The following is a 25,933-nucleotide window of genomic DNA, read 5'->3' as shown; positions in this document are numbered from 1 at the left end:
TAGATAGCAATGAGCAGGGAACTGAAAGGGGAGTCAAATGCAATGGCCACTGATCATGGCAGTTCAACTCAACTCTACACTCCTCCTCCTTTAGGCTGTCAACACCGCTGCCCCCCAAAAAGGCTTTCAAGCTCTTAAACAGATGTATTAAAAGGCAAGAGAAGTTAAGGAAGGACTTTAACTAGGATCAGATACTGCCTTCCTGGAAAGCTTTCGGAATGATGTTACAAGAAGTCATCTGGAAGCACAGACAAGCAAACCCCTCAACTCCGTCCACCAATCTGCCAAGCAACACTCGGCTAACAACCAGGGCTGAAACTCCCTCCTGTGAAGAGGCCACATCCCACCACTCCTTCTGCCACACATGGCAATGTCCCCTCTATGTCACCACCGCTTTGGTACAGGCTGGCATCCACGTGAGCTCGGGACAGAGCAGAGGCAGATGAAAACAGCCTGCAGAGGAAGGCACACCTGTGTTTTCCCACCTATTAGATAGCGCTGCTGGTGGGACGGGGACTCTGATCCATCTCAAAAAGAAGTTTGTTCCAGGTGTGTTTACTCCAAGTACTTTCCAGTAGGCTGTGACTTAAGGTGATTAACATCTGTCACACGTGAAGCACTCTCACTTGCCCCCATCTTGCTGGAAAGCTGTATGCAGTTTTGCTTTTGGCATACGCACACTGTATTGACATGAGGAGGTGCACTTGGGAGAGCTTGTGGCTCGCTCCCTATGGAAAGAGGGCTTATCCCGCGCTGCCTGCCTCCTGCACACCCCAGGCCACCACCACAGCAAACAAGCAGGTGACCCTCGAGCTGCTGAGCACAGTCCTCAGTCCAGCTCGTGCCACCCCTCAGAGCCCCGGCACCAGAGAGCACAACACGCGCACGCCTTCAAAGCCCGACGTGCCGCTCTTTGGAAAGCCACTTTCAAATTTAAAGACCAGAGAGGTCCGTGAGGATCACTTGCAAAGGGTCAGAATATCCCTTCCTCAATTTCTCAGGAAACTAACGTAACACTGAAACTATCCGATGCCCTTGAGACAGACGGCGCTGGAGAAGCCAGCATTCCCGGCATCCCCCGCAAGCCTCACCCTCCCACCTCCACCTACTGACTCAGTGCTTCCGCTGAGGGACTGCCGCAGCACTGCATGCCTATGCAGCCCCCCGCGCATCCAGGACCTGGCCAGTGCTAAACATCCCAGGCGATACAACACAAGAGGTAACAAATAATAGGGGTGCTGACATGGAGGCTGAGGAAGTTTCGGGTGTTTCTGGCTATCAGCAAGCATCTGAGGCCTGAGCTGTCGGGTCACGACACTCCGAGCATCTATAGCGGGAAAGGCCAGCCTTGCTGCAAGCCCTCCTGTCCCCACTGGGCATGAAGCATCCCTGGCTGAAAGTCTGGCACCAGGCACCAGGAATAGATGAGAGTTACGGCTGCCGCCAAAGGCTGGGGATGCTTTTTCTCCCCCACTCCCTCACTTTACTGAAGTCTTTAATTTTGAACTGTTTTCCATTTTATTTTAGAATTAGGATTTTCAAGTTTGGGGGGGGGGACGGACGGACGGAGAGTGTTGTGGGTTTATTGGTTTGTGGGTTTTCTTGTTTGTTGTTGGTTTTTTTTTTTTTTTTTAACTGACTTACCTAAGTGGCTTTTGAAGCAGTAATGAATTCAAGATGATCCCTTAACTTATTAAAAACAGCATCTAAATCACTGCCCAGTGTTTCAATCGATTTAACGACACCCAGACGAGTTTATTAAAGGGCGCCTGGGCATTCCCCAGGAAGGAAAAACTGCCGTGCATAGCCTGTAACCCTGAGATGGGACCCCGTCTCCCTTTCTACAGGTCACCCAGCCCGGCACAGCAGTGCAGACAGGGGCAGAGGCAGCGGGGCAGGCAGCGGGGCAGGCAGCGGGGCAGGCAGCGGGGCAGGCAGACCCGTCTTTGTCGCCTGCCGGAGCACAGGCAGGCCGCCCCAGGCACAAGAGGGGACTTAATAGAAGCAAGGGGAAGGAAAGGCACAGTAAAGCCACACGGAAGGAAGAACAACAATAAATAGAAGGAAGCGAAGGAAGGAAAGAAAACACCGGCAGGGAGGGGGAAAAAAAAAGGAGATTCCCCATAGATAAGGCAGGGGAAAAAAGGCAGTAACAGCATGCTGACAGACTCTTTTACTGGCTAGCACAGCTTCTTGGCAAGCTCACGAGCAGGACCGTGCAAAGGCACAGCTACTCATGTTTGCTTCTCCCACCAGGGCCGGCAGAGGAGAGAGTATTTTTCAGTCTTGGCAGAGTTTAACCATCTTCTTTGTAGGATGCAAAAAAGTGACTACTGGAATCGGCAACTTTTTCAGATGTGAAAAAAAGATCCCTGGGAGTCCTCTCCTGGGCGGCTATGCCCATATAATCTTTTCCGCCCTGAGCATCGTGGAAATAAACACTCTCTATCCCTAATGGTACAGTTAACGGTAGTACAGCTCGTTTCTAAAACAAACCCTTTAAAAGGCCCCAGAAGGATCTGGGGACATTCGAGAGCTGCAATATCCTACAGGAGACACACATCTCAACCCTCTCTTGTGTACCGTCGAATTCTTCCTACTATTTTTACCGCTACTAGAGTTAGGAAAACATTTCACTGGGGGTTTATCATTCCACCACCAAAATTATAAACTATTTAGACCAGTCAGGGTTTGCTCTCAGCCTTTCAGGCACCATCAGAATTTTCCTTGCTGCAATAAGAGGTCTCGTAACTCGCCGAGCAATACCATATCTTGGCGTTTTATTTTTATTTCCATCTACTCTATTACGCAATGCTGCCCCACGGAAGAGGCAAGGCACAAGTTGCAGGAGGGCAGCTACGCTGGCTGCCTCTTCTTTAATGCAATTAGCTGCTGGAGGGTATCGCTCTGCCAAGACCAGCTGAAAGGACGCAGGAAGAGAGCCATCTTGGCATGGGCCTCCCAGGGAAAAAATAAAAAAGGCTGAGCTCATCAGCCACCAGCGAGAAGGATAAAGCAGAACTGGCTGCAGAGAGTGGATCTAGCGAGCGGACTCTGAAGCAACGGAGAGGCCTCACTAAGAAGCAGGAGATGCCTGGATTTTTGGCACGTGGCTTTGTTTTTAAAGCCGCGCCAGTTCAGCTAGGGTATGCTGTGGAGGTAAGAGGAGAAGAACAAGGAGATAAGGCCAAATACACCAGCAACCATCCTTGCTAATGTCAGGCACCGGTCGTCCTACGCCCCTCGTTGAGCTACTGCACTTACTGGGCTCCTGACAGGGAACAAAAGCGCTCACCTCTTAAGCACGGTCTATTATTATTTATAGGTAAGACGATTAAGAGCCCTTAGTGCCTGTGGCACCTCTGAGACAGGTCTTAAAGATCTCGCCCCCTTCTACAATAATCTTTGATTAGCTACTAATTCAGCAGCAGAGTGCTTCTGTATTCAGGGTCTGCCGGCGCTGCCTTCCGAGAGCCATCACCAGCATGGAGTTTAAGGGAAAAAACACAGGCGCTGTACTTAGCCCGGCCAGACGCACCGTGAGCGGGGCAGGCAGAGGGACGGACACGGCGGGCTGCGGGCAGCAGCCGGGGCAGGGGCAGAGCCCCAGCGTGAGCTGAGGGTGACGGGAAGGAGTGCACCGTGCCTACACCCCCAAACGCCGCCGCCCCCTCGCCCTGCCGCTACAGGCTGGCGCTTCGTTTGGGTTTGGCTTCACCAGGGTTTCTGATACTATCAGGGGCTGAGAGCCAACCTTCTCTACTGAACCCACGACAGACTGGCTGCGTAGGTACTTATAAGGCAACACCAAAGCAAGAGGCTCCGGTCTTTGCTTCACTTTCAAAACTTAAACACGCGCATGCAAAACCACAGCCCTGATCGGAGCACCTGCAGCGCTTCAGACGGGACTGAAAAGAGAGATGCAGACTTTGCAGAGCCTTCCTACGTCCTTCACGTTCACATGGACACTCTGTTCAGACCGAAGCCATACCCTCACTTGTCACAACTTCAGAGAGTGTCCTCCAAAACGCTGACCACAGAGGCGGCAGGCAGACCGAAGCTTCAGGCAGCTGGGATCCGAGTGACACCCCAGGCTGCCACACTAACCACCGCAGCGCGTGCAGTTACATCACAGCTCATGCAGTTACGTCACTCCTCTCTGCGGATTCACGTTAACTGGCTGAACAGAACTAAACACATCCACTGTTACTGTCTGGAGACTTGAGAGCTTCCAGCACGACCACAGATATCTTTGGCTAGTGGGCTTGTGAGGTGGTGGCGGAGGGGGCAATACGGCACATTCAGTGTAGTTAAAAAAGTAAGGGAGGGGGAGAAGTCTTTGATGGTGTGTTTGTTTGGGGTTTTTTGGTTTTAATATTCTAATACCTTTCCAAGGGGTGAACATGTTCAAGAATTTGAATTTAAAAAGCAACACAGTTGAGGAAAACTGACACTTCTTTCCTTCTAAAAGTTAGAAGAGAAAAACTTCTTGAGGCTTCAAGAGAGAAATGGGATTTGTCTTATGAATGTCATGATTTACTCTACAGAGACAGAGAAGTCTGGCCCTACCAAAAGGCAGGGGATAACACCGATCAGAAGTTCCTCACAGAAGCTTCTGCTCTCTGTCCTACCCGACTCGGGGCAGCTAGACCATCTTTCATCTGTATATTAGATGCCTTTTGGATTCACGCTCTCTGCTGGGCAGCTTTTCAAACAAAAGGTAAGTCTGCCATCAGAAAAGAAAGGGGACCGCAAGCTGAGTTCTGGCATTACCGCCTATGATCAAATCATCATTACATTCCATTCTAAAATGCATTATCCCCAAAACAACTTTTCAGGGTACACAAGCCAAGTTTCTTTCTTGCAAATCAGCTCCATCTGTGAATCGAAATCCAAGGTGGACTCTGAACTGGCGGGTGATTAAGACTGGTCGGAAACTTCCTGGGGTTAATTTTCTACATAGGTTATTCCGGCACAGGAGACAAAAATAATTTAGGATTCTTTTTATGGCAACTCGCCGCTGTGGCACAGGTCACGTATTAAAGCTGGAGACAGCAGAAAATGCGGGGCTGTTTATCAGCCTAGAGATCTGAGACTTCTTACAAAGAAGTGGGAGATGGAGAAGGAATCTGACTATCCAGCCAGGGTTTCAGTCTTTCTTCAGAAATGTTTCTTTTCGGCCACGATGGGCCGGTAACGACTGACCATCATGAACTTCTAATGGACCATCCTAACCAGCCGCTTGGGACTTTTGTTTTCCTGACTCTCCCTTCCCAAGTTAATAAATAAAGAGCTTAAAAACAGAAGAGGCAGACTCTTAGTTATGCTAATTTTACCTCCTTGGCTATTTGGATGGTGATAGTGAATGTGATAAACCATTTAAGACAATAAACTCCAGGAGCTTCACGGAATACAAAGCGACCTGTCCCCAAAATGCATAGACTGGATAATGTCCTGCATATGCTGAGGAAAAGTTACCCCAAGGTCAGCCCCGCAGAGGTGGTCGCAGAGGTACTTTAGGATGCACAAAAGCTTAAAAAAGATGCAGAGCAGCATTTCTATAACCACAAAGCAATTAAAAAAAAAAAAAAGCTCACTATTCTGCGAGCACAGGAACTAAGCACCCCTACTATTCTGTGAAGGAAACTAGAAAAGCCTAATTCGGGATTAAAAAAAAAAAAAAGGCAAAATACCAAATGAGCAGATAAGAGTTTAACAGTTTAGCAAAACAACATTTTTACATAGCATATATAGGACTCGCACACCCAATTGCCGCAGAAGCCTGAAGTGCTCTTAAAAGTAACCTTGCTAACAAGGCAAAGCCCACTCTGTTGGCACAACTCAAAGGACCTGGAGCGCACATGAGCAGGGCCGCAGCTCAAGTATCGCTCCTTCCTGCCCTGCAGCTGGGAATTTCACAAACTCCTTTAAAAACCAAAACAAATGTATTAAAGTTCCCAGAGAAAAAAATGACGCTGAGCTCGAGTCACAACAAAAGCGTGCCCCCACCGCTTTATCAGCCGGGGAGCGGAGGGGGTCACCGAGTCCTGCCCGCTCCTGCCCAAGGACCAGCAATAAGGAGGCCACCGCGCGTCACCCACTTTGGGGGTTTCGTGCAGGATGGGAAGGGGGACAAGGGGAGGACAAAGAAGTAGAGAGAGAAGGGGTGCTTTCTCCCACCATCGTGACCAAAGAAACTACTGCCCGGTGGTGGTGACCCCCCGATGCTGGGCCGGGGTGCTGCTAACCTGGTTCCATCCTGAGCGCTGCAGTTGACGTCAGCCCCGTACTCGAGGAGATGCCGCACGATGCTCAGCCAGCCTCTGGCACAGGCCTCGTGCAGAGCACAGTAACCCGCGTTGTCACGATGATTCACATCACACACCTTGTTTTCCAAACAATACAGAACCACTTCCTGGAAATGAGAGGAAAAACAGAAACATCGAGTTATTTCTTGCTGCGGAGACGCACAGATTTCTCTTCTTGAAGGGGGTGGGGCAGCAAAACACAAAACCCCTACGATATGCCTAAAGTTACCCTCTTTGAGATGGGTCAGTTAAAAGGAAAAGAAAAGGGGAAGCCGTTGAAAGTCCTGCTTCTTCAGGAGACATAGCGGAGACCACGACTTCCCACGAGCAGACCAGCTCGTGCGAAGCAGCACCGAGAGCTCCGCACCCTGCAGGGACGTTCCCGCAGCCCCCAGCGTCAGGAATCGTCACAGAGGGGGAACATGCCAATTTCAGAGACAAAACTCACAGCTTTCCACTTCTCAAAACTTCCACGCGTAAAGCTAGCAGGAAGGTTTTTACTCTGACATCTGCATTTTTTAGCAGAAAATTCTGCAAGCACAACAGCAGCACAGCCGACGTCAGTTTGATTTTAAAAAGAAAAAGCGCATGACCCGAAACAAAACACATTTAAGACACACAAAGGGCGGTTTGCTATCGGCAAACAACAAAAAAAAAAAGCCCAACTCTATCAAGATCAGGGAAATCCCATTTTCACCCACCCTGGTTTTCTGCATGCACAACTAAAGCCAGGCGCCAGGTTCCAATAACGAGCCCGGCGCCGTGGGAAGCCATGTGAATTTAACACAATTCATCTTGCAGTCAAATATACCATGGTCGAGAGCCTAGGCCAGACTCAGCTCTACGCTGTCGTGCGGCCTTGAAACAATGACTGCTCATCACTCAACCAAAAATTTAGGATGGTGCAAGTCTTCCTCAATTTGTCTCAGATGCAAAAGAAAAAAAAAACCAACACCACATTTCTAAGTGATGCTGCATGTATAAAATAGCCCCCGCATTCCCAAATTAGTGGCACGCCATTAATTTTGCATTTGCTCCTCTCGAAGGCCGAGTGACACCCTCGCAAAGCGGGATACGGCGTGGAGGGGGCGAGTGTTTGCTTTGCCAAAGCAAGGGAATAAAACAACCGCTGGGTGCGACGCATTTATTCTTCCCATTTCAAAATCTACCGGAAAGCCCGCAATAATCTGTGCTCTGGGTATACCTGACCCGAGAGCTGGTATCCAGGATACAGCATGAAGCTGCTCTTTTAGCAGGCCCTCACTAACCAGGCTAAAGCGGGGAGCTCGTGAGCTGCCAGTCCCAGGCACCAGAGCATCCCCCTCACCTGCCGCCAGGTCGGAGCGGTCCACCACCACCCACACCCGACGCACCCACCGGTTTAACCCGGGATCCCCACAGTCCTGCCTCTCGCCGAACAGGGGCTCTTCATGCTCCTGCCAATCAGCCCAGAGGCCAAAAATCGGTCCAGAATGGATGGTCTTCACCCTGCACTCGCTCAAGCCCGTAAGAAAGGGCTGTGGAAAATTATACCCCGGAGATACGAATTTTCCTGCAAAACCAGACCACCCTGCCAGGCAAATTAGCAGATGGATATAGGTAGCAGAAGCGGCTGCCGTATTCAGCTCCACTTTTAGCATGCAGTTACCATTTAAAATAGATTCTGCAACTCAAAATAAAAGAACACCTTTCATCTATTTTTGTAAAAAGGAAAGGCTCGTCCTAGGGCGGAATACCTACTACTGGACGAAAAGGCTAATTTTGTCGGGCAATTCTGTGTTAAGAGGCTATAAGAAGAATGTCATTAACCACAAAATGTAACCATAAAGACCATAAAACTCTACATTGTTAATTAATTAAATGCCTCATTAACTTTTTTTAAGATGATTTATTCAATTTACAAAAAAATTAGCCATCACTGCCGAATACAGGAACACGTGGTGCCACAAACACACTTTTGGTTTCATAAGCATCTCTCGCGAACGTTAGAGAAAGGCTGTGAAAGTGCCATGGGGCAATTTAATGTCTGTTCGGGTGCTCTATTTAAACCAGCAATCTGAAAATCACTCGCAGTTAATCCAAAGAGTCAAGCTAGCATGTCACCAGCCAAGATATGCGCCGCTGCCACTTCTGCTGCCTTGCAGTTGCAAACAGCAATGTTAAAAGGTGCATGCAAATATGCATGCTCCATCCTCATCTACAAAGAGGTGCCCTTCGCTTTAGTCTCTCCCACCCGTGCTCTACAGCAGCTCCTGCCCCTTTTCCAAGGGAAGGGGTCAGCATCGCCCTGCGCATCCCCCGTGCCCTGGGCAAGCATGCTGCCACCAAGAAGCACTATTATTCCATTCCACCCAACCTCGAAACATGGCCCTTGGACAAGGCATTATAACCTGAGCCGTAACGCTTCCCCGCAGCACCGTGCCAAACCCCAGAAGTGATGCTTGTCCCCTGGCAGGGTGCAGGAGCCCCAGGGGAGCCGTGCAAGGGCAGGATGATGCTCAGGAGCTCCTGCAGCGGTGCCACCGGGGACCCAGGGCCAGACCCTCGTGTGAGGCATCCCCAGGGCAAATCCTCTCCCCCTGCCTGGATAAGCCCTGTCTTCATGAGTGTTTAAACCCCCCAAAAAGAAACACCATCTTTCCCCCACCCCTGTCACACACCACACATTCCTCTAATTTCACTGCCTTTTCAGGCAGGACTTAATCCCAAATTCACCAGAGAACTTTCCAAGTCCAGACACACACCAAAAAGCAACAAGCGGCACAAAGACAGCCAGTGTTTCCTTTCCCATCAAATTCATTACGCAAGCCTTTTGTAATTTTTTTCCCAAAAAGACTTTACGCTCCCTGTAATTCCCTCTTCACAAAAAGTAAATTGCAGTTTTAAGACTACTATTATCTCAAGTAATTTGTTTCAAATGGGGAAAATGGAATGGATTCGAGAGCAACCCTGGGATGGGTTGCGAACATCCTGACGAAGCAAGGCCTGGTGCAGAAGCCTAGCGAAGAAAAGGCAAAGCTTCCCACCAGCTTCAGCAGGGTTTTGCTCAGACCATACGGATTTCCGGAGCCGAAGACCATTTGCCGCACTGGCTTTAAGTAGCCTTGTTGGCTGCGGCCCTGCAATTTAGCTGACCAGACACAAGCCGCATTTGTCCTTCAACATTTCACTCTCACGTCAGCTTTTACACACAAAACCGTAACCACTTGTGTCCTCCTTCCCGCAACTATCTGGGGCACATCCATACTGTGCAACTAAGAGCGGGGCAGAGGCACCTGAGCTAGCAGCATTTGGGTTCCCCATGGGTCCAGAAGCGATATATACAGCTCGCCAGCATCTCTGCATGCCAAAGGTGCCAGCGCTGCCTCTGGGTCTGGGGTGGGATCTCTGCACGGCCACCGGGCATCCCTGCTGCAAAGGCAGGCAGGCTGCCAAGGGCAGGCACGAGCTCACCCAGTCTCAGGGCAGAGCTGTTGGTGCTGCTCTGCCCCATATAACGTCCCTGCCACCGTCAGCACTCAGCGGTGCCCTGCGGTGCCAGCTACTGCCAGCTCCAAGTCCTGCACCAGCACTTGGTGTCCCTTTGCAAGCCATGGCCCCGTGACTCATTCGCCTCCCCTGCTATCGGGCTGGCAAAGGGCCACGGGGCTGCCTGCTGCCACCGCAGCAGCCATGAGAAGCTCCCACGTGCCTGTGAGCTTCCAGTGTTCCCACTTCAGCATCAGCCTCCCGCCATTGCACTGCAGCCACCAAAGGTTGCTGCCCCGCTAACGGGAACGGCGGAAAACAGATGTGTGCAGCTGCCACAGGTCACAGACCAGCAAATTACCTTGACCCATTGAGATTTTTTTTTTTTTAGTAGAGGAATTTGTAACTTCTTGACCATTCTAATTTTTCTGGAGACAGAGGAAATTCAGCTTTCTACTAACTGTGGTAGTCTGGTCACTAGCAAGAAAAACACCACAGCTACAGAGCTTCCATGGCTGACCTAACTATCACAGCTCACCACAGGCTGAACGAAGCCCCGAGAGGATGGCGCAGCCACCCACCGCTCCGAGCCTTGAAAGACACAGATGATGCCGGATTGCGGCGGCAGCTTGGACGCACAGACTGGGCTCTCCCCTGCCCCACTCAACTCTCCTGCCCCACACTCCAACAACAACAGGACCCACTGCTGCACTGTCAATGCTGGCCGAACGATCAAGTCAAACGATGGGAATATTTAAGCCTATTAAAAACGTGATGTTCGCTTGAACTCTTGGGTGAATTCAGTCAGAAAATCAAAATCCTCAATCAGCTGACAACGAGAAGGCATGGTGAGCACACAAGGTTACCCCAGGGCCCCAGGACCCCCACCTTGGTGAGCCCGGGCATCCCCAGCTTTCTGCAACCAGCCCACTAAAAGCCAATGCTGCAGAGCCCGCACTATTAGCAAAGCAAACAGAGAGCCCTCAGCCGCAGCTTGAGCAAGACCTCAGCCCATCGCTAAGTTTCGGAGCTGCTCCCATCGAGCTGTGCTCAGCAGAGCACGCCAGGCGTGGAAAGAAAAGTGCACAAACATCCCACGGCAACCTGCTACATGCAAGCGGCACTCGCCCCGACAGACACTGCGCAGGAAGAAAGTACACTCCGATAGCTTGGAGCACATGCTACAACACATTTTGGGTTTGGGTCCATAGGAAATTTTAGGTCTGTAGGAAATTAAATTATTTAAATTATGGAGATTACCATAGCAACGTTGTAACAACCACTTCTCCTCCTCCTAGCTAGAGCTGAAGTGCCCTGGGCTAAGAGAAGCCTTTGTCTAGGGTAAATAAAACCTTTCCAACAAACCCTGCCTTCCAGAGCTGGAGAAGACCTCTCTCCACACGAAGCTCTCCAGCTATACAAAGGGCATTTAGAGGTTTCTACAAACCCCTGAGGCTGGGCAGGCCCCGCCTGGCCCCGGGCTGATGCCACCTTCCAGCGTGGGGGTCAAGCCCAGCTCTGAGGTCCAAGCAGTCCTCTCACCACCAAGGCGAACCCTGCAGCCACGCCAGAGGCAGCAATCGCTCTCTGCAATGAAACACCTCTTTGCAAGGTCTGAAGTTGAGCAACAATGACGCTCATACCTATATGCCCATACCTCCCCAATAAAAGCGTGCTTCAAAACAGCGGAGCTAGGGGATTCATCGGTTTCTGATTTTTGTAGCAACAGAGGGGCTGTTTCATTAGACAACATTGTTCCAGCTACGCCAAGCAGCTCCAGACTCTGAGCACAAAGCATGCAGAGTGCTCCTGCGATGCATCTGATCATGCAAGAGGACACTCCAAGCGCTACATCCTGTGTCACACACCAGATACTCCTTGGAGAAAAGAACAAAAAATGAAACCCTTCTCCTACACTACACGCTCTTCACAAATAACAAAGGCAAAAATTGTGCAGCTCATGAAAGATCACCATAAAGACTACTTTAAAAAAAAAGACATTCATTCTGTTTGCAGATGGCTTATATTTAAACAGATGCAAGGGTTACCAATAAAACTTTACCCTTTGCTCGTTCACGCAGGATGCTGCTTACCCTATGTCCCCCGCCAGCTGCCCCAACAGCAGTGGGGACCCATTCCCACAGCGACCTGCCCCCAGACCCAGCACACCGGGGAAGGGAACGCAGCAGGAAAGAGGAGGCCTGCAAATTCCAACGACCAAACTCAAAGCTGCCGCTTCGCAAAATTTCCATCTATAAAACTAGAAAGAGGGTTTTAACTTTTGAAACGAAAAACCATCGTCCCGCAGGTCGGTGAGGTACCTTACCTCGTATCCCAGGCGCGCTGCCCGCTGCAGCAGCGTTTCCCCCGCGTTCTTATTGACAATAAGCCTCCGCGCTTCGGGCGGCATGGGCCGGCTCGGGGTGGTCTCCTGAGGGGGGCTTGCGATCGGCAGCTGCGAGGGCTGCGAGGCAGGTAGCAACGAGGGAGTCTGCTGCAGGCGATCGTACAGCTTCTGCTCGTACGACTTGGGTGGCGAGGAGTCGCAGTCTGAAGTAGGCTCTGGTCGCTTCCTGACTTTCCTCGTTATCGTGACCTGTCAAAACCATTATTGTGGGGGGTTTTTAATCCTCGTTTTTACAATACAGCGATGGGATTGTATTTTGCCAGCAAAGAATTACACTTTTCTACTCATATTTAGTATTTTAAGAAAGACCTGCTACAGCTTTTAAATGCAAGATTCCTCACCCCCTGCAATAGTGCCTTTAACTCGGGCTAAGAAAAGCAAATACAAGATGTGCAAAGCATCCACAGACAAATTTGAATGCAATCCCCGCTACCCTGCATGCATGACAGCGCATTAGTTTTAAGCAGGCTGGCTCTGCCTTCTGAGAGGCTGGTGGACAATTAAGTCTAAATAAAGATACCTTATCTTCAGCATTTTCGATATCTGTGGTGTCATCCCCTGTCAGAGATGACCTCCTTCTCCTCTCCTGCAGTGCCAAGTGTTTTGTTTTACACTGACGTTTCCCTGATGGCTTCTCACACTCGCTGTATTTCTGCAGCAGAGATGCATGTTGGAAATCCTCCTCTTCGTCTGTGTACAGCCCATCTGTCTTCCGGCTTTCTTTAATTTTCTGCTGTTTGGCAGCCAACCTCGAGGCTGGAGTACAGCTTGGCTGAGCCTGCCTTTTGCTGTTTGCATTGGTGGATGAAAGGCTCTTCATGTGCGGAGACACTGGGAATACGGGCAAGCCTAAATGGGAAGGAAAGGCATTACACGTTGCATGGTGCGTTAAAAGGAAAACACATTGCTAGCACTTAACACAAGCTCCTCGACTGCTTAAGAGATCTACCAATTACATTTTCAAATCATTAATATTTGAAGCGTTCCACATTCACATCGCAAATAGCATCTTGCCAGTTAACGTTACGCTAACAGTTATAACGCTCTGATAAAAATCGCTAAAGGAAACGCCCCGCGCCGGGTGCCGGGGCACGGCGAAGGCCGTACGGCGCTGTGCCGAGCCATGCCGTGCCGTGCCGTGCCAGCTCGGCGCTGCCGCAGCCCAGCCGCCACAGGCGGAGCAGAAAGCCGCCGCTGCACCGCCTCGCTGGGGGAAAAAACTCGCCTCCTTACCTGGAACTGCTTTATCTGAGGGGGAACCAACTCCTCCGGCAGCCTGGGCCCGGCCGGGCTTGTCCGCCTTTGGCTAGGTGTGGTGGCAGGGCAGAGAGACGGGGAGGAGGGGGAAGCAAGAGAGGCGGGAGCATGGACGAGGTCTTCATGGGACAGCACGGGGGGAACGGTGAGCTTAGCCCGAAGACGGCAATACCACAGGGAACATCTCCTTTGGCAGCATGTGTACTTGTAAAACAAACCAAGAGGAGAAAGGCTGCTCTTGGTAGTAGCCTTGGCCGTCCCTACAGAAGCCCTGTGCAACTCTCTATCACAAAGCGCAGGGATTTTGCGGGAAAAGCAATCGGCCGTGTTCTCCCGAGGACTCGGTCCAGAAGTGAGTCTTTCTGTGAGACCAGAAAGCCCTGGGACATGGGGGACCTAAGGCCAGTGCCCTGCCGCCCGTGGCAGGATGCCGGCAAGGCCGGGTTTTCTCCGGGTTAGCTCTAACAAGATGGATCCCACAATCTAGGCCACATGCAAAAAGCATGGTTACTTTTTTTTTTTTTTTTTTCCCTTCAGAGTGCAAGCAGGTTTACAACAAAACAAGGACAGGAAAGTTGACTTTTTATAGTCTGAATTTCCCTTGGGAAGAGAATTGAGGTGACCTCAGAACCAACTCCTCTGCAGAAAAATTAAAGGTTGCTGGAAAGGAAGGGACACTTCAGCCACACAATACCACACCGCTGAGGGAAGGTGCGGAAAAAACCCTGAGCACTTGAAAGAGGCTCCTTTGCTCCGAGAAGTCTCTGAAGTGATGCTACTTTCAGAACAGAAGAGATGGCAGCAGCAAATAAGGCAGCTGCTCAGCGAAGAGAGACCTTTATTTAAAGAGACTCGATCCAGAGCCAGCCGGCAAAAAAGAAAATAAAATCTAGAATCCTCTTGGTGGGCAGCTTCACACTTTTGTCTTCCTTTAAATAGATCTGTGAAAGCAACTTGCAGAAGGCTTTCTAGATTAAAGAGGAAAACAGAAATCCCTCAGTTCTTTCGAGCCACTTTCTAGAAAAAGATGCATACCGCGGCTTGCCAAGCAGATGCCAGGGAATTTACGGGACACACGATGTGCAGATTGTTCAGCAAAAATCCAGAGAGCTTTTTAGGCTTTGCAATCCTGAAGGCAGGCGCCTAGTCGTAGGCTGAGCCTACGGATGCAAGGCTGTCGTTCCCACTCTGCAGACAGCACGAAGTAAGGAGTGTTTAATTCTCCTGTTCCCAACTAACCTAATTGGAGTAGCACGTGAAAAGCCCAATTCCAGTACAGAAGTATCATCATTATCTACTTAATCACTTACTAAAAAAATTGCAAAGATGGAAAGCAGCAGCGATGAGGTCTGGTAAGTGCAAAGGGAAGGAAGAAACTGCTGCACGTAGAAAAACTAGAATAGAAAGAAAAAAAACTCACAGGTCTGGAGAAGGACAGAAATACCAAAAGGATGGAGGAAAAAAAAACACAGAAAGAGAAGCCTATCGCAAAGGACTGCAGGCTTTCCCATGCAGGGATGCCGAGGCATTAAAAGCAGAAGTTTAATCACCACGAAAAGTGGGTACTCCAGCCTGCAAGCTCCACGTAAACTCTGTGCTCCGCTTTGACCCTCCACAGCGGTGACAGCAGGCACCAGGCTAAACGTGCGCCGCAGCTAAGAGATGGAGAGTAGCAACGCTACGCCCAGGAGCTTCGGGATCAATAACGTTGCAAGAGGCCAGCACGATCCAGAAAAAGCCAAGCGTCAGCCTGGGAAATGTAAGACACAAGGGCAGAAAAAAGGCAAGCGATTAATCCTGGGATCCCACCCTGTCTTTCTGACGACTACATATGTGAAGGGAGAAGAAAAACAAGAGTGAGCAGGAATATCCCCAAATATCCATGAAAAAAAAAACCAAACCGTAAACCAAAAACCCAAAAAAACCCAGGCCTCCGACTGATGTGGGTTGTGGCAAGTCTGACTCAGAGCAGGACCTGCCTCCCTTCCCGCAGGAGCGGGCTGCAGAGAGGTCCACGCGGAAAAGCAGCTGCTGCCGCGTCACCTGAACGCTCGCTTGTTCAGCTCCCACCCCGGCAGCTGCCTCCTCCTGCCTGCCAACCCCGCAGCCGCCACGCTGCCTGCAACCCGAGGCGGCTCCGAGGGGCAGGCAGCGGCCTTCCCGGTGGGCAAGATCCTCCCGGCTCCTCTCCTCGGGGCTTTTGTTTCTGCACTGCCCGGGTTTTCTCCTCACGCCGGGTGAGCGGCTGCGGCTCCCTGGGGGACTGTCGGAAGAGCTGGCTACTGCACCGCCGTCAAGTTATTGCTCAGCTGGACCCCAGCAGAGACGGTAGCTCAGGCCGTGGCCACAGGTCCGGGCAAGCAGCATGATGCCCTTAGGTTGCAGGCATCCCCACGCCCACGGACCTGCTGCGCCCCGGAGAGCCAGCACGGGCAACGTCACCTCACGAGCAGGATAAGGCAGGGCCCTGAAATTATTTCAGGCAAGCCACATCCTGGCTCTCATGATTCTGACCCGCAAGTGAGGCTGCAAAGAGGCTACAGCCGGAAGAGAGTCACCAGGGGAACATTTCCAGTGGCCACCGCTTGGTCACCCAGCCAGCAGGCACTGACCAGGGGACAGAGGGGCAACAGCCTGGTGGCAGCTCGCAATGCAATGCATGACTCCTCCCACACTAAAATCCCAGGTTGAACACAACTGGAGCAACAAACCCAGAAGTCAGCACCCTCCGTCTTCCCGGAGATTTGCAGGCACAGGCAGCAAATCATGCTGCTGTTAGATTAGGGCTTCACGGGCGCAGGGGCAGACCTCGATGCCCTATTACATCCCACTTCTTGGGGTACAACCAGCTTCCCCGCAGCAGAGACTGCCACGTTCGCAGGCAGTGTTTGGGCACCGGGAACAGCTGTTCCCAGCCCCAGAGCAAAAAAAAAGCTGCAAGCAACAGAGTATATTCTCATATTCACAATATCTGCTTGTTTAAGAAAAGTTTGAGGACTAGTCCCGGGCAAGAAAGACAAGCTGGAAGTCTCCATCCCCATGCAACTGTCACACAGAGGATGCTCTGTCACACAACAGGGAAAAATGTCCTCAACCTAGTGAGCTAAGAAAAGGAGATTCAAAGGTTTACACTTCAACGGGGCTGAAGGAGCGTCAGCAAAGGGATCTGAACTATCTCCAGTGCCTCTGCACAATGAATGGCGAGGCATAATTTAGTCAGGTTTATGGTTTTACAGCGTCTTCCAAAACCAAGAGGTTTTTCATAGCCATGGGGCAAGTGAATCTGAATGCCTTTGGGAACGGTGCATAAATCGGGAGCCACCTCTTTTTCTATCCTGAGGTCGTGCATTAGAGAAGCCTGTTGCTGCCACGGGAGGCGTTGCAGGGGAAAGCTAGAGCATCCTTACACAATGCGGCTTCTTGTTAGTGACCCTCGTTTAATCTCCACAAGGTATCTCTTTCTGAAAGTACAAAGAGGAGCAGGTGATGGGCAGGGATGTTTGAGCCGATACCACGCTCGCCAAGGCAGCACATAAAGCAAGGGAGTAAGAGTCAAAGCTCCTTTTAAACTAAGTTTTGATCTCCTGCTCCACGAATCCTTTTGGAGAATCTTCCCCATCAATAAGCATCAAAGTTTGGGGTTTTCTGCCCTCAGATAATCCTACCGAGGGGAAAGATGGGTGAGGAGCTTTAGGACAGAAGGGAAGCTGATACTTTTGCCTGTGACCGTTTCAGAGATGCTACCGAGGAAAACTCTTACTGGTGCAGGATGACCTGGACTTGGTCCTTTCCATGGCATGGGACAAGAGGATCCACTATCCTTGTGCTTCTCTTTTGAGGGGATCTCAGCTAAACTACAGGTTAGGCTAGCCAGAGGGTGAATGTCTACCAGTCTGATGAAGCTCCCAGGTCTGTGAAGGAGGAAGGAGCCCAAACGTCCAACTTGGAGCTCCCCCTCCTAGAAACAACCTTTCCTCAAAAGCAGGCAGAGGACTTGGAGGGGTAAGAGGAGGACAGGAAGGAAGAAAAGGAAAGTATTTGCAACCTTTTACCTGAAAAGCCAAAAGAGGAGACAAGGGCTCCCTGTGGTGCCCAGAGGAGACGGGGATTCACGACGAGGTGCAAGGGACGTGAGAGGGGGATCGGCCATGTGGGCTGCGTGCTGCTGTTCCCCACCAGTCCTCCAACCAAGCTACGGCAGCAAACGTCACAGGGAAGGGGAAAAGCAGCAGAGCAGGCTATGTGCCCGGGGGCTGAGGACAGCGGGGACAGGAGAGTGACCTGTCCGTCCAAAGGAAAATTTGGCAAATTGCCTCCACAGGCTCTTCCCCAGGATAGGGAATGGGCAGAAAAGGAGGAGAGGATGGGGAAAAGGAGGAAGTGGAGTGAGGGGGAAAGAAGCAGCCAGAAACAAGTCAAGGAAAGCTGAGGTGCTTTGAGGAAGCGACCCCTTAGGAGAGAGCCGCTGGGAAGATCTCTGCCAAGGGGCCGGGGAGTGGGGCCACAGGGGTTTACAGGACATGCCCAGGACAAACCAGCAAGGCATCCTCTTCGGGAGGAGGATGAGCTTTGCTCTTGAGCATATGCCGTGGGAAAGGTGGGGAAACCCAGCAGTGCTGAGGGTGCTGGAGGCGTTGGGTTCCCAAGATCAAGAGCTGCTAGCTGTGCTGATGCTGTTTCGGAGGGTCACAGCCCCCCAGATCCTACATGTGGTTAAATGCTCTTACACCAACTAGCAGCCTGTTTGCTCCCTCCCTCGCCCAGAAGCATGCCCGTGTTGTATGCCCCCCCAGCTCTCCTCTAGAGACATAAACTTCATCTTCACATTATCTATGAAAGAGTGTTTAAAGCCAAAACACACACACACACACGCACAAACACATAGTTAAACACACATACACAAACACATTTTCTTGTCTGCCAAATAGCAGCTACAGTGCAATTCTTAAAGAGGAGGTGTCAGTCCTTATACAAATGGACATCTACAGAAATATATATATATATAAAATTAAAAAAAAAACAAAAGAAAAAGAAAAAAAAAGAAAAAAAGCTCTCGACAATTCCTTAACATCGGTGGCAGCATGCGTCACTGTAAATGCTAAAGCCGGCTGGTTTCCCTAGTAGTCTCTGCATACCTTGTTCATTGTCACTTGTTTTGAGGGACTCTTCAGACCAACTTCTATTGCTTTTGGCCTCTGACCTTTTCTTGGTGTGCCTTTCTTCTGTGAAGTCTTTGACCTTTGCAGTGGCCTCTGGCTGAACAGCCTCAGCTAAATCTTTCCTGCTTTGCCGGCCCAACTTGCCGGACGGGGATCTCTCTGGTGACACCTGCTGCTCCCATAGTTCCCTAAGATGCTGCAGGTGACGCTGCTTTTTGGGATGGAGCCCTGTTAATTCAATGCACACCTTCAGGTTGGTCACCTCATTACAATTGGGCTCTTCTAAGTGGTTAGAGGAATTGTTTGTCATTTCCCTCTCAGGCCAGTCATCTAATGGAAAAATAACTAAAAATTAATCAAAAAGCCCCCTCAACTTAAAACAAAAGCTACATTTCACTTTCGGGGCATATAGTCTCAGCTTTACCACCACACTATGCATTTTAAAGGTTCGCTCATTAAGGGTTACATGCACTACAGTAACTTGCACTGCTGTGGCTACAGTGTCCAATGACTAGTGCTTTACCCTTATATACCAAGTTCTTTATATATACATATATATATATACACATATATATACATACATATATATACATATATATAATTTTAAGTGAAATGACAGTGCTCACATTAGTAACTATCAAGTTCAAAAATGGAAACACATTAAGCCAAAGGGACGTTCCTTTCACAAGACATTCCTTGAGAGAGACCAAAGCAAAATGCTGTCTTACCTTTGGAGTTCTTCTTCTTTTTTGCTTTTGATATAAGTTCATCCTGCAGTTCATCCACAAAGTTTTCATTTTGGCTGCCATCATTTTGCACTCTCTCACCAGAGTGTTTACGCTTCCTGTCCAGACGTGGACATGGATGTTGGCCAATATCTTCTGTTGGCTGATCTTCCGCTTTTTCATATATAGAGTGTCTCTCTAAATAACATTTCTCATTTGAGAGATCTTTTTCCTCTGGAGTTTCAAGAAAGTGACCTTGGTTGTTTTCTGTACTAGTAAAGTTACCTAAAAATAAAAAAAACAAACACCACAAGACCTAATAAATACAAAACAATTCATTGTGAGAAAGCTATGCTCTCTGATCTCTTCAATGTCATCTCCATCATGATTCAGGAGGCATGCAAATAAACACAAAATTGTACTTCGAAACATGTCTGCTCTGGTCAGCCTAAGGCAGCAGTTGTCTCAACAGTTAGGTACAAAACCCCCAAAAGCACGATACTTTGTGTTGTTTTTGCATCAATTTAAGAAGTACAATATTCACAATACTTGTACCCATAGAAACATCACAATATGCTTTTTTAAATAAAGAAACATCTTTAGATATCAAAAGCACAGACCCTTTTCAGAAAGCAACCTCACCCCCCAAAACCATGGTAAGTAATAATCCAAGCTCCACTTTGCAATGACTCGGTTTTCAAAAATACCTTCTGATGATAATGAAGTATTAGTCTTTCATTAATTCCTAATCCTTCCCTAACTTCTCGCATCAAATTGCAGAGTCTGACTTAAAAAGTGTTTGTCCTTTCTTCTGGAGATACAAATGGGATACGGAGCACGCACACACGTACACGGGAATACCACTAAGAATAGCTGTGATATTTTGCAAAAAGCACTACTTGAATCCAAGGTTATAAAAAGGCTTCCTCACTTCAAGTAACCGGCCAGTCACTGTACATCACATGATCTTTGTCACCTCCTTTTAAAAAAGACCTCGCTTTTTTCAGGGAGTATTTCCAGCAGCAGTGAGCGGATGAGCTTTGAGAAGCTTACCAGAAACTAGTCTGACAAATTAGCCACAGAAACACACACGTTGCCACGCTAGCCCTAACTTCAGCTTCCCTTCTCCAATACTGTTCCCCGAAACTTAGAGACAGCTTAAGCAATTTTAGATGGATGCTTGACTTAAAATGACACTTCATCATCATCTTGAATAGGTAATTTTTTCTTGGGTTTAACCAAACCAGCTGAGGCACAGTTAGGCAGACACGCGGTACAGACTGCAACACAGTTAACCAGCTTCCTGTTTACAATTCTCACAAACAAGTTGGTTTTCCCACGCGTTTGAGCCCCCTTGGCTGACCAGTACTCTTTCTGCATGCCTGCTGCTGTTTGGCAAACTGTCTGTATGCTCCATCCTACTTCCCCACGGCTCACTGTCCTTTTCCTCTTCCTCCTCCTTGCCCTTCCTCCTTCTCCCACCTCCCTTCCTGCAAACACATCTGCTGGTTTCCTACCCAGATTCCTGACAGCTCTGTTTCCCTTCCCTCCCCCTGATCCTCCCCATCCTTACTCAGCCTCCTCCCCCGTACAGCCTGGCCTTCAGCTTCTGCTCTTCCTCCTCGGCAGGGCAGACGTTGCTCCCCTGCAGCCCCCTCTCCCCTCCTGTCCCCTCCAAGACCCACCACACCAGCGTCCAGGCACTGGCAGCCCCCGGATGCAGCCCAACTCTATTCCACCTTATCTTGAAAGCACCTTCCTACAGCTCTGTCCACACCTTCTGGTTTCATGACCGTCCTTGAAATACCTGTTGTCAGCAATGGAAGGCTGAGGGGGGGGGGGGGGGGGGAACCTTCTCTGATGAGATTTTTCTTCACCACAACTTGGAAATGGCTCCAAGTAGCACCTAAGGTTCTGGAGATATTTGCGGGCATCAAAAGACACCCCAGCATCATTTTTATGCTGCTTGGGAAGCTGCCTGCAGGGCTGCTTTATAAAACAGCAGAAGATATTTGGCCAAGAAAAATCAAAACAAAAGTTGACTTTTTCCAGGCGAGCGGGACGCTCAGGCCATTCTGCTATTTGGCGATGCTCCTCCTCTCCACAAGGCCGTCTGGCCAACACCTGCTCCCTTCAAGACTTTAAAATGCAGTTTGCCACACTTCTTCCAGCCAGCAATGCTGACATGTTCCAGAAGCAGGTATCTCAGCTTACTATGACTGTGCCTCTAAATCGCCAGTGTCCCCACAAACCAGAATGAATGTGGCAACACCCCGTGCTTGCACATCTGGCAGGAAGATGCTGCCCAACAGCTGTACCCTATAACCACACCAACAGCACCAGCAGTCCTGTTTCACACAGCATAGAAGCTGGACCAGCCACGTTTTAGGTATCGCTTTAGAAATGCTTCTATCAGATTTCATTTTACTTTTTTTTTTTTTTTACATTTTTACATTCATTTTACATTTTCATTTTTAATGCAGTCTGCTATTTTTCTCCCCTTTCATAAGGAAACATTATATTTATATGCTCAGTTTCCCCAAACAGATCAGGTAAGGGCACTCTCCGCCACGGTCCCGCTGTTTACAGCCTTCGCGTCTCCAGCAGTACCAGCAGCTACACGCCACGGTTCACGCCGAGAGTCGCTAGATCGGGACAGCTTTCCTGCTCCTAACACTGTCTGGTCTAAGAAAAGGCAGGCACATCCTGACCAATTCCCAGAGAAGCTTTCGCAGGGTCAGAGGAAGTAGCGGGGGGTGTGGGGGGGGCGGGGGTGGGTGTTGATGGTCTTAACCTTCGGGGTTTGCAGGAAACAGCAAGCTAATTCCAGCCTACCACCACCGAAAGCGACCCGCTGTAGATTAATTCCTTCTCTATCTGCAAGAGGACTTGGCACAGGGACGCCGAGCGCTGCTCACTCAGACCGTCCGTGCTAAAAAATAAAAAAGAGGGGAGAGACATTCGCTGTAACCTCGCTAACAGCTCGTCAACGTTGGCGTTCCTCTGGGGCTCCGCGTGCCGTGGAGAGCAGCACGCACCTATTGAAGTTTATCCAAAAAGCTCTCGCTGCCAGCGGCTCTGCGACACCTTTGCCTCCGCTCTCCAGTCACATCTGAGGGGAACCCCTCAGGCGACCAGAGCTACCTCTCCTCAGCCGCCGAGCCAAAAATCCCTCCCGAGGACCGCCTGCTGCACACACGTCTCTGAAATCTGTCCCGCTAGATGCAGTTAAGACCATTAGAGGAGCGACATCTCCGCACATTAATCCGGGTTGTGTAATCATCCTGCATCGACACGGGAGGACAGCGACGGCAAAGCCGGGGAGCCGCGCGGGACGTGTCCTTGCCTATCTGCTCTGCCGCTGACGCTCCCCGCCTCTTCTACAGCCGGATTTTCACCGCGAAAGAACAAAGGTCAGTCGCTGTTCGGGACACGGCATAACCCACGGGCTGTCAGGCTCTCTACGCAGCTTGCATGGACACGTCGCATGCCCAGAGGTTTTTCCCCTGGGCACAGCGGCAACCGCCTCACGGAGCACAGGCTCTATTAATATTTTACCACCGGATTCCACCCTGTCCTTAAACTGTTTTGCAAGCAACCCGGATCAGACACAATGTCTCCCCAAATTAAGATATAAATGTCAACATGAGGCACAGCAACATAAGCATATCGTGCATGCTCAACAAGGACAAGGAGAATTTATTTGCTTTTGTTGCCCCCCCACCATGTATCTACAACATCCTTTTCTCCACCCAAGGAAGAAAACAACAACAAAATACTTAGGAGTTTTCACATCATCATTATTCAAACAGTGACGAGGTAGCCAGAAACACAGGATAAACAGCAACACACCTCTATGAGTACGGAGATTAAACTCTTAAGTGTGTTCCTTCCTCAAGCCTCCAGCATTTGCCAGTCTCACACCAGCTGTGAGAACCAGCACCAACAACTCAAACCATTTCTCACTGTCCTACCAAACTAGAAACAAGGAAGAATTAAGAAGATGCTTCTTCACATATGGTTTCTGCCTGAAGCAGTAGCTCCTTAGTGCATGGGTTACAATCTCACGAGAAAGTTACATGCACACACGCACAAACATACTACCCCCCAAAAAAAACCTTTCCTTCATTTTTCCATCTTCCTGTTGCTGTCAGCTGCTTGAGACCAGGCCCTCCCATGCAATGCAAAGAAGGAAACACATCTTAGTGTTTAAGCTGCAATTCTTTTGTTCAAATAACATGGCAGCTAAAAACAGCCTTTCCTCTTCCCTGGAGCAACCTCTCATTGCGCTCACTTACGCAAGGCACCCTTTATTCATTGGAGGACGGTAATCGCTATCCAAATGCTAAAACTCAGTATTCAGCATGGAGATCACAACAACAGTAAGAAATTCCGCCAGTCACCTTCAGCATCCAATTCTGAGTGTCCCATGGGGCAGAGGGAACCTAGCTGATGTCATTTTTCCCTCCAAGGATCTCCGCTTGGGAGCTTTCCACGTTTGTTTCCTTCTGCCCAAGCCTACCGCACTGCACAAACAAGCAACCGCCACTCTCCCTGCACACACTTTTGTTTTTTCCCCTTTTTTTTTTTGTGCTATGTCCCGTGGCAGGAAGGTAACAACTGACCAGGGCAAAGGACACGTTTACTGTCTCCATCTTTCATTTGTTCAGGTATACGCACAGCCCAGCGACGAAAGAAAAGCAGGGGATTACCATGCAAAGGGACACCAGCACCTCACTCCGATGCTGAAGATCAGCTCTAAAGGCTTTGGCACACTACACCGTTTACTTTCACACATAGGAATTGCTTCAACTTTTTCCCCATGGTCTCACGCCTTAAGATTAGGCTTTTAACATATCGGGGTTTATTTTTCCCAGTTAAGGCTTAAACATGCAGTGTCTTCCTCCTAGAAAATTAGATCAATGGGTAAAATCATGCTCCCCAACCAAGAAACTCACAGCTTGTAGAATTTATTCAATCTTTCACACTTGGGTATGATTTTCAATACCGCTAGAGGAGCTTTGTTATGAACCGACATGCGATCATCACATGCCCGTATTGATGCGCGTGTCCGTGCCAATCGCTTAAATCACTTGATCTCTGAACAATCCTATGACTCATGACATATGCATCCCATAATTTATCATGTTTGTGCTATGGAAATGCACCGGAGCAGCATCGCCTCAGCAACATTTACAAGTCACCTTGGCAACAAAGCAGCTTTGCGGCTGCTCTCAGAATGCCCGGCAAAACCTAAACGAGATGGGAGAGAATTAAAGCACTTCTACTTTACTCCTTGGCTTTAATTGCTCATTAATTAGCTAACACAGCTACCTCCCTTAAATCGGGCCTTTAAAAAAAAAAAAAAAAAAAAAAAAACACACACCAAAAAAAACCCCACCACACCTTTTTTACCCTTCTCCAGAAGGTAAAAGGAAGCTTAAAAAGACTCTCGGTACGGCAAAGCCATGCACCACCAAGTCAGAGGAAAAGTTTAGGGAATCGGATATCGTGCCTTCGTTTGCTTCCCAAAAAGTCCATACACGTGCTATACAGCTAGCAAAATTAACAAGTCCCAGGGCAAGCTAAAAAAAGGAGTTTCCATCCCATCAGATGCCTCTGTAAGCATCACCTGCCTGTGTTATTTAGCCTTTTGTTGTTGTTGTTGTCGTTGCAGCGGTAGATTTAGAGGAGCCGAGGGGGCGAGCAGCTGCCAGGGCCCCGATCGGCTCCTGCGCTCCACGCCAGGCACGGCTGCAGCCGCGCCGAGGCAGCAGCAGAGGAGCCCTGCGAGCCGGCTCCGTGCCACAATCACAGTTTCGGTTGCGGTTTTCCTCTTCCCCACTGACACCAGGCAGGTGAAGTGCTCGCGGCGGGGGTCGTGCCTAACAGCTCGCCGGTTTTGCTCCTAAATTCCCCGCTCACACACGTCAAGGCACGCTGCTTTGCTTTTAGCCAGCGCTGGACAAACGCTACGTAAAACGAGGTGAAACATCTTCTCAGCAGCAAGATCGCTTGCAGGAGGCAGAAAGGAAAACAGAAGAGGTTGCAGACCATCAGCTAGTTCCCGTTCGAGAGCTTTAAACCCCAACGCACCAACAGTGTGGTTAGAAATTGGAGGGAAAGGGAAGGCAAGAGATAAGTAGCCCTGGCTGTCGCTGCTGATAAACAAAGAGGGAGAGCAGGCAGAGCACGCTGTCCCTTTGCCAGTCGCTCGCCGAGAGATGCATCAAAACCGCTGGTGGCTCAAGCCCCACCAGAGCCCAAGCCACTACACTAAAGGCATTCAAGAAGTGTGAAACTTGGCTTCCTGATTTATCAGCTGCTATCCCAAGGGGCAGGAGGTGAACCACCACGATAAAAAACTTTTACTGAGAACTGAATCTGTACCGGTAAGTACTCGTGGCTGTACGGCCAGGCGTACGGAAGAGGAGCTCCCTCAGCAGAACAGATCTGTGCTTTTAGGAGTTTAGACATTCGGCCAAACTCTGAAATAGCCTGTTAAGTCAGAGCTAATTAGAAGAGGAGAGGAATGAATTAACATAATACTGAACATACTTTCCCTGCTTCCAACAGTTATTAACAGTCTTCAAACACATTTTAGCCAGC

The 25,933-nt window shown here is 49.6% G+C and overlaps 1 protein-coding gene across 11 annotated transcripts in view; it reads right to left on the bottom strand.

Annotated features, from left to right (window-relative positions):
• The window catches only part of BCOR (BCL6 corepressor), an 82,853-nt gene that overhangs the window by 4,913 nt on the left and 52,007 nt on the right, over window positions 1-25,933 (bottom strand). For 6 of the 11 annotated variants that reach the window (XM_075520326.1, XM_075520317.1, XM_075520369.1 and 3 more), the window contains 5 exons: window positions 19,328-19,609; window positions 18,576-18,944; window positions 12,704-13,032; window positions 12,103-12,372; window positions 6,249-6,415 (listed from right to left, as the gene is read on the bottom strand). In XM_075520326.1, the coding sequence (XP_075376441.1) occupies window positions 6,249-6,415; window positions 12,103-12,372; window positions 12,704-13,032; window positions 18,576-18,944; window positions 19,328-19,609 (1,417 nt within the window). The remainder of the gene's footprint in view (window positions 1-6,248; window positions 6,416-12,102; window positions 12,373-12,703; window positions 13,033-18,575; window positions 18,945-19,327; window positions 19,610-25,933) is intronic. The other 5 variants (XM_075520358.1, XM_075520380.1, XM_075520389.1 and 2 more) reach the window with 3 other exon arrangements.

The sequence above is a fragment of the Mycteria americana genome, chromosome 1 (assembly GCF_035582795.1).
Source record: "Mycteria americana isolate JAX WOST 10 ecotype Jacksonville Zoo and Gardens chromosome 1, USCA_MyAme_1.0, whole genome shotgun sequence".
NCBI classification, from domain to species: Eukaryota; Metazoa; Chordata; class Aves; order Ciconiiformes; family Ciconiidae; genus Mycteria; species Mycteria americana.
This window is presented reverse-complemented; position numbering and strand designations above follow the sequence as displayed.